The 14,779-nt window shown below is 41.9% G+C and overlaps 1 protein-coding gene across 1 annotated transcript in view; it reads right to left on the bottom strand.

Annotated features, from left to right (window-relative positions):
* KIF26A (kinesin family member 26A) overlaps positions 1-14,779 on the bottom strand; it is a 79,276-nt gene that overhangs the window by 43,096 nt on the left and 21,401 nt on the right. Inside the window, exon 4 of the mRNA XM_085305611.1 lies at positions 5,482-5,639. Within this exon, the coding sequence (XP_085161737.1) occupies positions 5,482-5,639 (158 nt within the window). The remainder of the gene's footprint in view (positions 1-5,481; positions 5,640-14,779) is intronic.

Here is a 14,779-nt window from a genome sequence, read left to right as displayed (position 1 = left end):
TGAACCATCAGGTGCCTGTAATAGGATAGTGACCCTTAGTTTATATGTACCATTACTGCTCATTAGTGAGTAATTAGATTCTTTAATCCACAACTCAGACGCATTAAATATGATGGAATATCTTGAATCTAGAAAAAGACCACTATGTTTATTTTAACTTTAAGATGTTCAATTACATTACTCRGAGATTGTGTTATGTCTTGTTAAGAAAAGCTGCTTGAAGAAAGTGTATCACATATAATGTTTTATGCCATGCCTAAACTGACACAGCTTCTTAAACATTCAGGAATATGAAGAGAGTGGAGAGATAACAGGTCTAATTCACCATTTTGACTCCCCAGATTTATTGACTTAAATCGTTTTAAAGTAGCAAAATCCWGCAACGCACTACTGCAAATAATTCAGAAACCTAAAAAACTTCCCTCCAGTAAGTCCTGTGTTTCAAAGAGAAATTGTTCCGACAGAAGCAGCTGGGTGCAAGGGAAAGTAGCTGCAACCACACAGCTGTTCCCCAGCTTTTGGAGGCAGTGGTCCTAGGGCAGCTAATGCAACTCYGTGACAAACTAGTTTGAACAGACAGGAAATAATCCAGTAGCAAAAGAGATTAAAATTTAAGAAGGGAGTTTGTGTGATACATAACTCCTTTCAACCAGCTCTGACTTCACCCATCCTGTCACAGCTCAGATCTTCCTCCCATCTCTTCCCAAGTGCATTCCCATTCCTGAGCTCCACCTCCTCCTCCTCTCTGCCCTTCTCCTTCCTATTCTTGGAAGTAATATTTCCTTTCTTTCCCAGGGGCCCAGCTAACAAAAAGCCTGACAACTYATTACAGCTTTATACTGGCTTTTTTATTCGGCTTTTTTGTTGCAAGCATAAGAGGATGCAGCCCACAGAATGGTTCTATAACTATATTCTCAAATATTTTCATTAATAATCTAAAGTTTGTTGAGGTTGTTTATATAGAAAACCCTGGAAACAGGTAGAAAGTTTGGAGCACTACAGCCAGGCATGGCTCAGCCCACGCCAATGGACACRGCCCAGTTGTGTTTTTGTTAAATCTGAAGAACACGAGAGTAAGCTGCTCCTGCATTAGCAGAGTAAACTGGGACCCTCTTTGCAGACATTAATGCTCACATGCTGTACTTTTTGCTCTGGCKTTCTTAAAGGCTTTCATAGTCTATCACTGACCCACTCGGAAGATGCATTTTCTGCCAAATCCTGTAGCCCTTACGTAACATGGCCATTGAGTAATGTCTGGCAATTTGCTTGTGTGACACGGCCATACGTTAATCAGAGCTTTTTTCCTTCTATGACAGATCAGAGTGAGAGGGAATAAAAGCTTAAAAATGATTTACTTTCCTAATATTCTACCAGTTTATAATATGTGGCTTTGATTTTGAATAGTTAGCACTTCCACTCCAGATTCTCTGCATTTCTAGGTAATGAATAAAATGCTATTTTTTAAAAAAGCAGAATGTAATTAAGCTTGAAGAAATTAAGTCATTCAAATGAGAAAGCGCTTTGGATGAACATGYGGATTTGGGCTGCATATATTCTTAACAAAATCAATGCATTCATTGCAACCACCACCTTAAGGATCTTCAATCATGAGTGCAAATTATCACCAGCTACACATTTTGCTGCAGCTCTTAGTTATTATTTTCCAGGTGAGGACACAATCCCTTCTGTATTGCCTTATGAGTCTGTGACCTTACAAACACAAAGCTATGATTCTCAGTGAGGAACAAATTACAGTAACAGAAAAACCACACAACTACAACAAAAAACACACAGGCCTCCCCCCTTCACAGGCACAAGACAGCACAGAAAAGTCAAAGGGGGCTACTTCACTGAACAAAGACGCTAGTTTTAATGTGAGGGGRAAAAAAAAGCATTTATTTGCTGCCAGGAAATAACACAGCAGCCCAAAAGCTAAGTGTTAGGACCTGTGCAAACACTCTTAAAGCCRTTTCCCCAAAACAAGACTGGAAGCATTTATTCATGTGAAAAATTCCACACCTACTGCTGCTGCTGCTAAATAAACCAAAGGTGCAATTTCCACAAGGACCCTACCAAGCTTTTAACRTCCAAAGCAACTAACTCCACAGCACAATACACTAAAATTTAATATATATGCCCACTTTTGCCTAGGTGTTTTATTTCTATGACAAAATAGGCCTTTTCCCAACCTCTAAATCCCAACGACAGCCCCTTCTACAACAGAACTTTTGAAAAAATTGAAGGTACTCAGAAGAGTTGATCAAAAAGAGGGCAATGCTTTAGAATATATSTATGTACGTATGTGCGTGTGTGCATATTCATAATTATCAATATAACACTTGTATTTATTCCAGCAGGCAACAAGAAACAAAATGTGCTGAGCTCAGCATAATTCAAGAGTAAGAGAGTGGCCCCACCACAAAGTTTGCAATTGCAATAGCTGAAGAGAAAAACATGATAAGGAAAAGTCCAGAAAACATGGGGTATATGGACCACATCATAGTGCTAGTGCCATGACTTCTCTTTCATTCAGGATGTTTGCTGAGAGAGGATGGGATAGAGGAGAGAAAAGAGAATATTGCCATGAGGAATTTGAGGCAGCAACGACCTGCTTCCCCAAAACGCAGAAAGCTAGATGGTGTGAAGGGACAGAGGAGATGATACTGGGAAGGCCAGAGCAACAGGCAGTCATCTGCAGCCCATTAATACTGAACAAAACCAACTGAAACAGGTGGAACTGGTGTAATCCTAATACTTGTGGTGCCTGAGAATGCCACTTCTCTACCGCAGTTCCCACCAGTATCTCTCTGACACATTCCTGAAGATCTTCTCCTCTTTCTGTCCCCCCCCACCCCGCCAGGGACTGCATGGCACAGAGGGCTGGAGGAAGAAGCAGTGCCAAAACTTGGGTCAGTCAGTCCCCATGGGAGGAGGAGGAGGACGAGRAAGAGGAGTAGTGGGGACAGGGAGCCTTTCCTGGGATTGGAGGCTGACGGGGATGRGGCAGCCTGGCCAAGTCCATGCAAGCAACGGTACCCACCTGAGCGCTTGCTGAACATGTTTATGATTGCCAGAGATTTAAATGGATCTCTCCTCCCTCCTCCTTTGTAAAATTTTCTGCATTTCAATCTGTATGTTTAATCACAGTCATACCTGAACTTGTTTTTTGGAATGCTTTCTTTTAGGGAACAAGAGATTCTTAGACAGGCTCAGGAATACTGAGAATGAATGCAGACAACACATGAAGTAGTAACATAATAAAACATGAAAATACTACAGAATTAATTCACATAATTTTCTTTTAACAGTTATCAGCTGTCATTTCTTGCTTAAGTCTCTCTCCAACAACCACCACACACAAAAAGAGAAATCAAAGTGCTATCTGCAAAGAAAAAAAAAAATCAACTAGTGTTGTTGTTTAGTTAAAAAAAAAAAAAAGAGAGAGAGAGAGAGAGAATCAATTTTGAACAGAGGCAACATGGGTAGGGAATAAGCAATGTACTAATGGGTTGTAAAATGTTTTAGCCAGCACATAGCTGCTAAAGCTATAAAACTGATTGACTCAGGGCAAAGACAGATTCATGAGAAGCAATCAGGGCCTGATCCAAAGTCCAATGATATCATTTGCAGTCTTGCTGTTGACTTCAAGAGTTTTTTAATCAAGGCAAAGACAACCTGGATCTGTCACATCACAGTAAAATTAGAACAGAGTTTTGCTGACARTGACAGAAGCATAACTGTGAATAAAAGGTTTTGGATCTTATTTCAGATAATTAGACATTATTAGATTTCTTTCTCTCATTTCTGGGGGGTTTTGTTCTTTTCTGGATTCTCCAGGGAACGCTATAGTCTTTACATTTGCATAAAACATATACTGAAATAAATTGTAAATAGATCAAGTAAACCAGAATAAGACTATTCATACACACWATCTGAAATACAGTAATATAAGATATGCTGCTATCCAGTCTAGGTAGTTTGGAGTAGATTCTTTTGCCCTTAACTAGATAACTTAAAAAAAAGAGAGAGCGAGCTTTTTAACTGAGTTTTTCACCATACCCTTGCTCTATGCTTCCACCAATTTCAGACACCTGTCTTAAAAATCAAATGTGTCATCCTCCAGAGGTAACCACTTCTCTGTGCTGACAATAAAAGGAATCTACAGGATTTAGCTCAGACACAAAGGTCTTGGGAAGCTGAGCTCCTTCTAAGGTCAGATTACAAGTTAATTTATACTAAAAGGCATTCTTTCAATGTTGCAAAACATTTGAAAAGATCGAGGAAAAGGAAACAATGGAATTTCTACATGATTACATGATAAGCATTCTCAGTGCATAAATTTTACTTTAATGCCATTCGCGGACATACGTTTTTCAATATTGTCTCAAAACATGTTCAGTTATGAATTAAAAAAGGAGTTTGGAAAGCAAGTACAAAGCCCTGTATTTTGTTGTTTTAAATACCATCTGCTTGAGAGTGTATTGCATTTAATCAACACTGCTAATTACAACAAACATTTCACAAACAAAACTAACAGATCATTTTCATTATAAGACCCAAAATTAAAAAAAAAATGTTCTAGGTTCCTGCTAGAAATGACTGCTTTATACTGTTTCAACTGTTGTTATCCGCTACAGAAAAAAACTTCTGTTTGCATGTGTAAGCCATGCTACTGGAYAAAAAACTGAATAAAAACTTTTTATTCCTCTCAAACAGATCAAGATGATCATCTTTGATCTYCATTTTGAATAAATAGGAAGGAAACAGATATCCAAATGTGCATGGATCTTTTTCTGCCATCGCTCAGTCGAAGTTTTCCTAGGTGGTATCTGTTCACAGAGCAAGGGTTTGCTTTATATGTTAACTACCTTCCTCAGTCAGTTACAGTAGGTGGAACAGCAAAATAATCCTCTGACTGTAGAGGAGAAAGCACACGCAAGTTCTGGAAAAGGCAAGCAAACATTTCACAAGCTCATGCAATAACTGCACTGGTATGAAGAGAAACAACATTAGCTCCAGTCAAGCYAATCATCAATAAATTAAGGTGAATTTAGTGTTTTTTAGAGGGATTTCTTCTGAGAACATATGTATGTCAACTGCATATGCAGGACAGACAGCTAGAGAGGGCGCTCAGCTGGTGCAGACAAGATCTGAGAGGAAAGACCTTGTTTTTCCAGCCATGCTCCACAGAAACCTGCTGAATGACAGATTTGTTACAGGTGGAAATATCCCCTAAGGACTAGGCAGAGCCCACCACCCACATTGTTGGTTTCTGGTCAATCAAGGTCCCAGCTGAGCTCTCCAGCTAGAAAACCAGCACATCTCTGCTCCCCAGGGGAATCCACAGCCAGGGCAGAGTGCCCGACTCCGCGTCCACTGGCAGCACGTACCACACATCGTACTCATGGCAAAGTGTCAAAGGCATTTCACCACCACTTGACAACCATTAGCAGTTACAGAAACCAGAAAGGTGAAAACTACCTTATGAAGAACGAAGCGGCAGCTGAGGTACCTGCGGAGACCCCAGCAGGAGCAACCAAACTCTGCGAGCTGCCTGTCCCAGCTGGGTCCAAGTTGTTCTGCCCTGAGGTGACTTGCACATTAGGACCATCCCGACCACTTTCCGGTGCTGTTTCTGCCTGAAAAAAAAAATAAAATAAAACACATATAGAGGTTGATATGCTTGCTGAGTGGCTACAACATCTTAGAGAGGTGCTTCCAAAATGTGTCCTCACAAGGGCAAACACYAAGTTCAGCGGTAGCGGGGAGGTGGCACCATGGGACAAGCGTACCACAGCTGGCTCTGCAATTGAGAAGGTAAAAACCATGAGTGCAGCACACAAGCAGAATGGCACAGAGACCCTATGTGATGGGTACTGCTCAGTTAAATAGTTTGACAGGCATGAAGAAATGGAAAACAATAAGCAGAATCCTTTTGTTTTACAGTGTTATTTGGCAGCTGGCAGAACTGTTTATCTGCTTCAGTTATAACTGTCAGGAATTATTTCTCAGTGGCACATCATCTACAAGACCTATCTATCTGTTTAAGACAAACTAACCAGTCACATTTGTAGCATGTTTCCACATGAATAACCCCAAGAACCAAGTTAAAAAAAAAAAAAAAAAAAAACTTTTTTAAAATCAATATACAGGCCTGCTTTTCAACATTATCTATCTTAGTAGCACAAAAACATGGCATTTTTGTCTCCTGTGAACAGTTTCAGTGGAAAAACAGGAGTGACTGGAGATGCACCTTTTCCAGCGTAATGCATCTGTGGTATCTGAGGCAGAGTTTGGAGGGGACAATTGTTAGGGGATTTTGCCAAAATATCAGACATCTGTATTGTGAAATCATGTCATGACAATATCTTCATGCTTAGGCCGTTAACTCTTTCAGTGACAAGTTCAGTTAGTCACATCAGTGCTGCGAAGATCTCCTTTTAGGGAAGAACCTGCTCYATGTCTAAGAGCACTGAAAACTTAATTAAAGAAGACACCACAATAAATATTTGTCAAAAGAGTTAATTGCTTCATGTATGATAATATATGATGTTTCTGTCATTTGAAATACTAGTCTGACATTTCCAACTAATTAGCTAAAATAAATTCCCGAAAATGAGACAGCCTTGTAATGAAGCACAAATGCAATTAAATGCTTCCTGGGATGCCACCAAATTTTAAAGTTGTGCTGCCATAGATCATGTTTTACAACTACAGATATGCAGACATGGTAACAGGGCCTTTCCAGTTACATACACACCCTCAACTTTATCGTACACTGAAAATCCAAACAGAGCTTTTCTCACGAGAACTGAGGCAACCCAGTTATTAGGTATCAAGTAAAAGAAAATCCTGCCAACCATGCAATGCTTGATTGAAATATGAAAAGCTGTCTGGCGTTTCGCTAGACTCATTCCCATAGGTTCYAAGCACTGACTTCCCAGCTCCCAGTGAAGCCAACAAGAAGAAAGTATGCTCAGTTCTCTAAAGGCCTGCTCTTTAAATATTAATATTACTGTCAGTGTTATGAAGTGGCTGACTAATGCTTTCCTCTAGACTTTTACATTAAAAAAAAAAAGGAAAAAAGAAAAAAAAAAAAAAAAGCTTTTACGGACCTCACCTAAGAGATTTGAGGCCATAGGGGAATATTCTCAAAGATTAACTTAACCCTAGTGAAGCTATTCTCCCTGGAAGTCTAACTGGAAACTTTGAATAACCATCCACAGAAAACCCTCTTTTTTTTTGTAATACAGAAGTCTCAGAAGACTAGATTTCTTATGCTATGCAGGCAAAAGGGCAGAGGCCAAGAAGCACTAGAGGTCAAGGCCAGTACAAAAATTGGTGTGCCAGCAACACAGGCTTAGAAAAGAAGGAAGCCCATCTATCCCAGCTGCAGTCCACTGGCAATGAAACAAAGAACCGTGAACTGAAATATGTAGAAAAGGATCTGATTTGCTTACRTGGTTAAGTGCTTAAAACTAGGCGATGGAGTAATGAAGTGGTAGTTAAAGCAGAGAGTTGAGCATTAACAAACTGAAGCAGGACACGTACCGCCTGACCCGTACCAGCCATGGGAAGTGTACGGCACAGCAAAATAAYGCGGACGAGGAAACATCCAAATATGACAAAGTGATACACAACGCTAATGACAGATGGAGCTTACTATGTCCTTAAGCAATGGATGAATGAAGAAACCTACAACAGACGCATGAAAGGGAGTAACTGAGGGCAGAACGCATGACACAATGTCACGGAAACGATCAAGCGCCCATGAGGAAAAGGCGGACTTATGATCTTTGGCCTAAGCTGCTGGATCAGCTGTAACGGCACGCTGCCCTCTGTGGTTATTGGCACGCTGTGCTATGCTTCACCTCATTAAGAAACCCAAGCGATGAAACTAGAGTTAAACTACGCAAAGTGACTAAGCAAGGCTGAGCGAGGCTGGTTCCCGGACAGAAGCGATGAGGAACACTTCGGTGCAGGCACCTCTGGCTCTCAGGTTGGCATGCCAAGAGGCAGCCGCGCACAGTGGCCGGTGGCGTAGCAGCCAACTGAATTCCCAAGACACGTTTTTCCACTTGATTTCAACAGGACTACGTTAGACAACAGGATTTTGAAATGAAGAAAATCATAGATTGAAGTGAAATATTGGAAAAAATACAGAAGGAGGAAGGGGTTTCTAAGCAATCATACTTCAGCAAAACCACCTCACAATCTAAAGGTAAAGGTGAATTCTGCAGAGTTAACATGATACTTCATGGAATTTTATGGCAGAGTGTAACAGATTTGTAAGAACTCACTGAAATCTGTCATTCCCTTAAAAGATTTTAATAAAAATGTSAGCAATGGATAACATGCATGCTTTTTTCTCCACTTTCTATTCCTGTGGGAATTTAAAAGCCTAGATTTCTAAAACAGACTAGTAGTTTTGGACATATTATGAGGTACCTTACTTGAAATATCCAAGCCAAACATGATTTTTCAGGTGGCAGAGGCTCAGTACATTCCAAGCATCAGTTTCCCACCTAAGGTATCTCAAGGCAGATGTCCATAAGTTGCCACTTCTGCAATCAATAATCACTTTTGAAAACTCAAACTGCAATTTCTGGATAAATTTAGAAGTTTTACTCTCAGATCTATGTGAAAAATTTACATCAAAGGAGGACGAGAGGAATCTGAGGAGAAAGCACTGGTCCTTGGAAAGGGCAAAAAAAAAAAAAAATGAAGCAAGACAAGCAAGACAAATTTATCAGAAGACTAGCGTAAGTACAAACAATCCATATCTTTTCCACTAAGCCTTCAGTTCCTTAATTAGCATTCTTAAACACAGAGGTAACATCAATTTTGCTATATACTGACAAGCTGCAAAAAGCCAAACAAGTTCTTCCAAGTTTAGGATTCGTTTCAGGGACTGCCTGCACCACCCAAAGCGCAATCCTTTTCTAGCACAGTCATCTTCAACTCTTGCTGAGACACCTGCCCCTCTCCGCTGATCAGGAGGGCAGGGTCAGTACTCCTGCCAGCATCCCTAGCCAAAGCAACACTTCAGCACAGGTACATTATTTGGGAGCTCACACCACCTTTCCAGAAGTGACCTGAGGAACGTTCACATGGTTTAGAACACCCATCAGTGCTGCAAGTTAGCAAAGGCTGTTCGTGGGCACTGTTCCACGGACACACTGGGCATCAGGTGCACTGAGGTGCCAGYGGCTCAGGAGCCCGCTCCCCAGCACCGTCATACCTGGCGAGGAASCAGCAGCACCCGGGAGAAGGGAAGAGCAAAGGCAACTCTGGGGAGACAGAGGAACCAGAGGATGAGAAAAACAGGGAGGAAACAAAAGCATCGAGAAAGATGGCTCCACGCATACGTCTGTCTTTGCAGTTGCAGACCAGAACTGCTGCTGGTTCAAGAAAAGCCAGTTCAGGTATGAGGAAATTTGTCAGGTCCGAGTCATTTGCCAYGAGGTAGGAGAACTAAACGCACATAGTGGGACCTCCTGCACACTCTGGTTTGCCACACTGCAGTTTCAGCTTGCCTCTCTTACAGCTCCTGAAGGGTTAAGAATAAGATGAAGGGGACTGTTTTTAAATTAAATGCAGGAATTACCTCATGCACTTCCCTCATCTTAGTATACACCGCATTCTTCTAGGGATTGTGCGTGGAAAGTGTAACTCGCCAGAGGAACGGGAGCAACTTTGCAAGGCCTTTTACATATATATATGTGTGTGTGTGTGTATATATATATGTATGTATATATATACACACACACACACACACACACACATATATATATATATATATACACATATATATATATATATATGTAGCTCATAAGTCTGCACAGAGAGAAGACGTAAGGGAACCGTGCTTTGCTACTTACTACATTTTCATAAATCACTCATGATCAAATGCAGAAATCACAACCTTGTCATTATAAAGTGTTACTGGCTGCACTGAATATTTTAAATGTCATAGGCCTCCGCATGCAGAGATTAATGGTTCTTAATTTTCTAAGAAAAAGCGGGGGGGGGGAGGGGGTAGAAGTCATTAACCCTCTGGAAACCAGCTAATCCTCTACAGGCAGATTTCCAGAACTGCTTTATAAGGCCTCACCTCCACCATCCCAGGAGAAGCTGACGGTGCCCTACATCCCCTCGCTGCATAGGGGTGCCGGGAAGTGCGAAACAAAAAAGCCGGGAACTCAACAGTCCCTGAATCCCACTGCGCGGGCTCCCCACCGTGACCGAGCGGCAGGAAACATCTGCATAGGTTTGGACAAGTTGAGCTTGTCCCGAATTACATTGTCAATAAATTTGCCAAAGATTAAATCTCCAGGTACACAATGCTCTGTCAGGCCATTCCCCTCCTAAAGGGCAATTACAACCCTAACAAGCTCCTAACAAGTTTCATGTCCAAAGCCAAAAATTAAGCCATAATGTTTCCAGTTTCCTGAATATTTCTACTCTCTGGATATTGACCTTTGTGCAGGGAGCCAAAAAAGCCAGGCTAGCACTGCCACCTTGCCCCCATAATTCATGCAAACATGAGCTTGATGACAAGCAAGAAAAATAATTGGAATATAAAAATCTACATGGAGAAAAATAAATCAACTCCTGAATAGCACTGTGATGGTAAAAGAAAACCATGAGAAAAGAAAATAAGAAAGCTGGAGGAGCTGCAGAAGGAAGTAATCAGATACGATGGCTAAAAATAAGTATCAAAACCAGCTTCAGAGAAGAGGCAATGTAGGAAACTGCAAAAGCATCAACACTTTACTCTCATTTCCACTAACATCCAAGAAGTTACATCCACATGTCTGATACACATCCACATAATTAGTCAGAATTCAATCTGATTTATTTCCTACACATGGTCCCATAATGAAAGCATTCAGAAGTTCAGTAGTGACTTGCATGGGGAGCTCTAGCAAGACCAAGCCTCTGAGTCTGTACCGGGGCTCTTTTTGTGTTTTAAGTACCATTATGACTAGGAGGCAGCAATACAAAATTCTGAGGATTTGCTCTAACTTAGCATTGTTCACTTTCAAATTAGAATGTCACAGCTAATTAAATGATAAAAACTGCTAACTGGAACAATTTTAGAATATATTAAAGCTACTGTTTGTATATTATATAACAATAAATAATTTCCCCCCTAAATGATTCATGCTAAAACTCCATGATCTCCTCCTGCTAACTGGAACAAATACGACGTAAATCTCTACCTGGATAAAGCTCACACTAACCACCCTCCTTTTCCTCAAGCATGGACGAAATCCTGCATACATCTTCTGCGTTAAACATTTCCCTCTCAGACTGAATAGCATTATGCAAAGCTAACAGGGCAGTATAGGCCAAGCTGAACTGAACAATATTCTGGATAAACTTTTTACTACCAGCTGACAATGCTTCTACTGGGGCTCATTATAAAGTATAAGGGCATTTTATAACTAAAATACACTCCTGTAGTCACTTTGTAATCTGCAGCTGCAATGTGGTAACAAGATTGCCGTTTCTAGTAATCTGCACCTAAACCCGTAGTTTCAGACTTTTCACACGCATCGCGTGTTCAATGTGAATCAAATGCAGAGCATTATATCCCTTTCCCCCCAAACAGGGTATCAGCTGAGAGCGCTGCTAATGCCTGGCGTATTGCCGAACTCTGAAAACGAGGCAGAAGGAGAAAACCACAGAAAGGAAGGACTGAGGAAGAACAGGACTGAGCAGGCCAGCCTGCTGCCTCGGGCAGGAGTGAAAGCCACTCAGAAGACCTGTATGCAATCTCAGGCCCTTGCTTTTTGGGTGAATATCTGGACTACTAACACAGGTGAAGGGCTTGAATCTTCACCGCCAAAAATCACAAGCAGTATGTGCAGCATGTACAGTCTGGGCCTCTCAAAACGCACGGCGCTTGCAGCCTGTTGCCCCCAGCACTGATGCCCATAGTAGTACAAGGACAGAGAAGAGGCAGCTTGTTCCTCCCTGTTGAGGGACTACTGATCCCACTCTGAGAATAACTCTCAGACCTGCTCTACTTTCTGCTCCTCGATCCCCAAGATATTCACTTGCTTGTGGGCAGGTCTTGCTCAGGCCTCCTTCACCCCCAACATGCCTGTTCCCTCCTCCAGCCTGCCCAACTTCCCGCACCGGGAGGCCTCTGCAGCCAGGGCTCCAGCGAACACAAAGATGCCGTGGGGCAGCGACGAACCTGCTGCCCCTTTGCTGCCATTTCACACCTTTACAGTGACCCTGTCCTCTCTGATTCAGTGGGTTTTGCCATCTAGAGCTTCTGTACCAACGCAGACGACTTCACTTTCCAGCCATTCGGGGCGGCAGCACCAGAGAGGCAGCAAGTGACACTCCGTCTTTTCTCCCTCACAGCGATCTGACTGCTCATCACACAAACCTCACCCTCCCGGCTGCACACGTAAACCCGCCAGCTGGAAAAGGTATCAAAAAAAAAAAGGTAGTTCCTGCTGCACACAAGCACTCTCAAATCAGGACTTCTAACGTGCTGTGGATTTAAAACAGCCAGAGTAGAGGAACTGTTTCTTCTAATGCCTCCAGGCAAGCATCAGAAAATGTTGCTCTAAACCTTCCCTGCTGACGTGTATTACAATAGTTACAGCCTCCAAAGCCAGAGCCAAAAAATATAGCTGTGTACTGCTTAGGGTGTTTCAATTTACCATTGTGGTCAAAATTGAAAATGAACTGTTTATTCCAACGGYAAATATACAGTTGAATCCCTGCTTTTTGTCAAGCACTGATATGAGCAGGCGAAGGAATTCATTAACAAGCTCATAATAATGCAAATTTCCATCAGCTTAGGATTTGTTTTCCTACAAGGAGACAAATGCTTTTCCATTAGCACAATTTCCAATGGCCAGATGCGTCTTTGAACAAAAGACAAACAGTGGACACATACAGAACTTCGACTGAGGAGAGCTTGTGTCATCTTCCTGATGGCAAAAAAAATTCTACAACTTTAGGCAACTTGGTTAAAATATCCCTGTGCCTTGCTTTCTCCATTCTGCAAAATGAACTAATCACATTGCCAAGGATTACAGGTCCTTATTATTACAATTTTATTATATTATAATGATTGTAATATAATGCCAGCAAATAAAAGGCAAAAGTAGATGGAGACTGTCATACCTAATTTCTATTTCAATCACGCTCAGACTGCCTATATATTAAATATAACTGCTTTAAAGAGAACACCCTTTGGGATCAATTTGCCTGTCAGCTACAAAGTGCAAGGTACCCCTTGACTAGTATCTTACTTGCAAAGGTATAAACCCTAGTTATATGAAGCGTGAACTGATTCTTTAATACACCCAACAAGGCTCAATGATAGGCGAATTCATGCAGCAGCGTAAGTCTGGGACAGTTCAGACCATATGATAATTGTTGAAGGACACCGAGTTTCCAAAATAGGGAAGGTGCTGTGCAGTGCTATTCCTTTTCCCCTGCTGCTGTTCATTGCTGACCTGCTGTTTACTCTCCACCCAGAAGTCACGTAGCAGTCATGATTCATTGTGACTGCAGTGAAATCTCCAAGTTTGCGGATGTCTCAAAGCTCTTTGAATGTGGTGCCAATGATGAGGAATTCCARAAGAACTTCCCAAACTCGAGAGGGCAAAGTGCCCGCTCAAGGCTCAACATAGATAAAGATCATGTATTTAGGGAAAARTAGTCTAAACCACACCTAAATGCTGCTAAACTTGGAACTGGCAATTACAACCCAGGAAATATCTAAGTCAGTGACAGCTGTCTGAAATCATCAGTTCAACACGCAWCAGCAGGCAAAACCACCAAACAAATCTTGGGCATCATCAGGCAGGGACTGCTAACAAGAAGGGTGTCCACATATTGARCACCAGTGCAGTTCTAGTCCTTCATCTCAAGACAGAGGTAGTGGAGAGAGAAACAACAGAGATAACAAGTAAATGATCAAGGAGATGGAGCAGCTGCCTTACGGGGAGAAAGAAAAAAGACCGGAGCTCTGGTATGGAGAGAAGAAGGCTGAGGCGCATCTGACAGAAGTTTACAAAGTCATGTGGGTGGTAGCTAAGCTGAATGCAGAACTGCTGTTCACCAAATCAACAATATAAGCACTAGAGATTATTCAGTGAAACTAATAAGATATTGGTTTAAAAGAAATGAAAGAAGTTAAGTACTCCCTTGCACTGAGGCAGTGAACTTCTGGAACTCGCTGATACAGSAGGTTGTAAAGGCAAAGAGTATCAGACAGGATAAAAGTGACTAGACAAATCCATGGACAACTTGTCCATAAACAGATACTAGAGGGAAMAGACAGAGATGTGCTTTCTAACCCCCAGCTGTGGGTGCTGGGGAGTACAAGCAGATTGCAGAGAGTGGCCAGGCTCCACAGCTCCCCCTAAACAGCATCTCCGATTTCCACAGCTGGAGACATAACCATGGCTACAGAGACTGTAGCTCAGATGCAGGAGGATGTTCCTTATATTCTTGTCATTCCCAATGATCTCCATGCTAGAGTTTTGGCCTAACATAGTAACAGGAGGTCAGGCCCATAGGTCCTTGTGAGTACTTCAAAGTCATCAAGAGAGGTTGGTCAGAGCATGAAGGGGATTCTCACACTGCTACTCTGCATGGACAGAGTAAAACTAGATCCTTCCCAAGACAGTCATTACACGAGTCCCCTCTCCCCTTCTCCATCCCTCTCCCCTTCTCCATCCTTCCACTAGCTTCCTTCTTACACTAGTCTTGCCAGACTTCACCACTGTGAGTTTAGAAG

Source organism: Rhea americana, unplaced genomic scaffold (genome assembly GCF_003343005.1).
Source record: "Rhea americana isolate MKP2758 unplaced genomic scaffold, rheAme1 scaffold_224, whole genome shotgun sequence".
NCBI lineage: Eukaryota > Metazoa > Chordata > Aves > Rheiformes > Rheidae > Rhea > Rhea americana.
The sequence above is the reverse complement of the archived record's forward strand: the minus strand, read 5'-3'. Positions and strand labels throughout refer to the sequence as shown.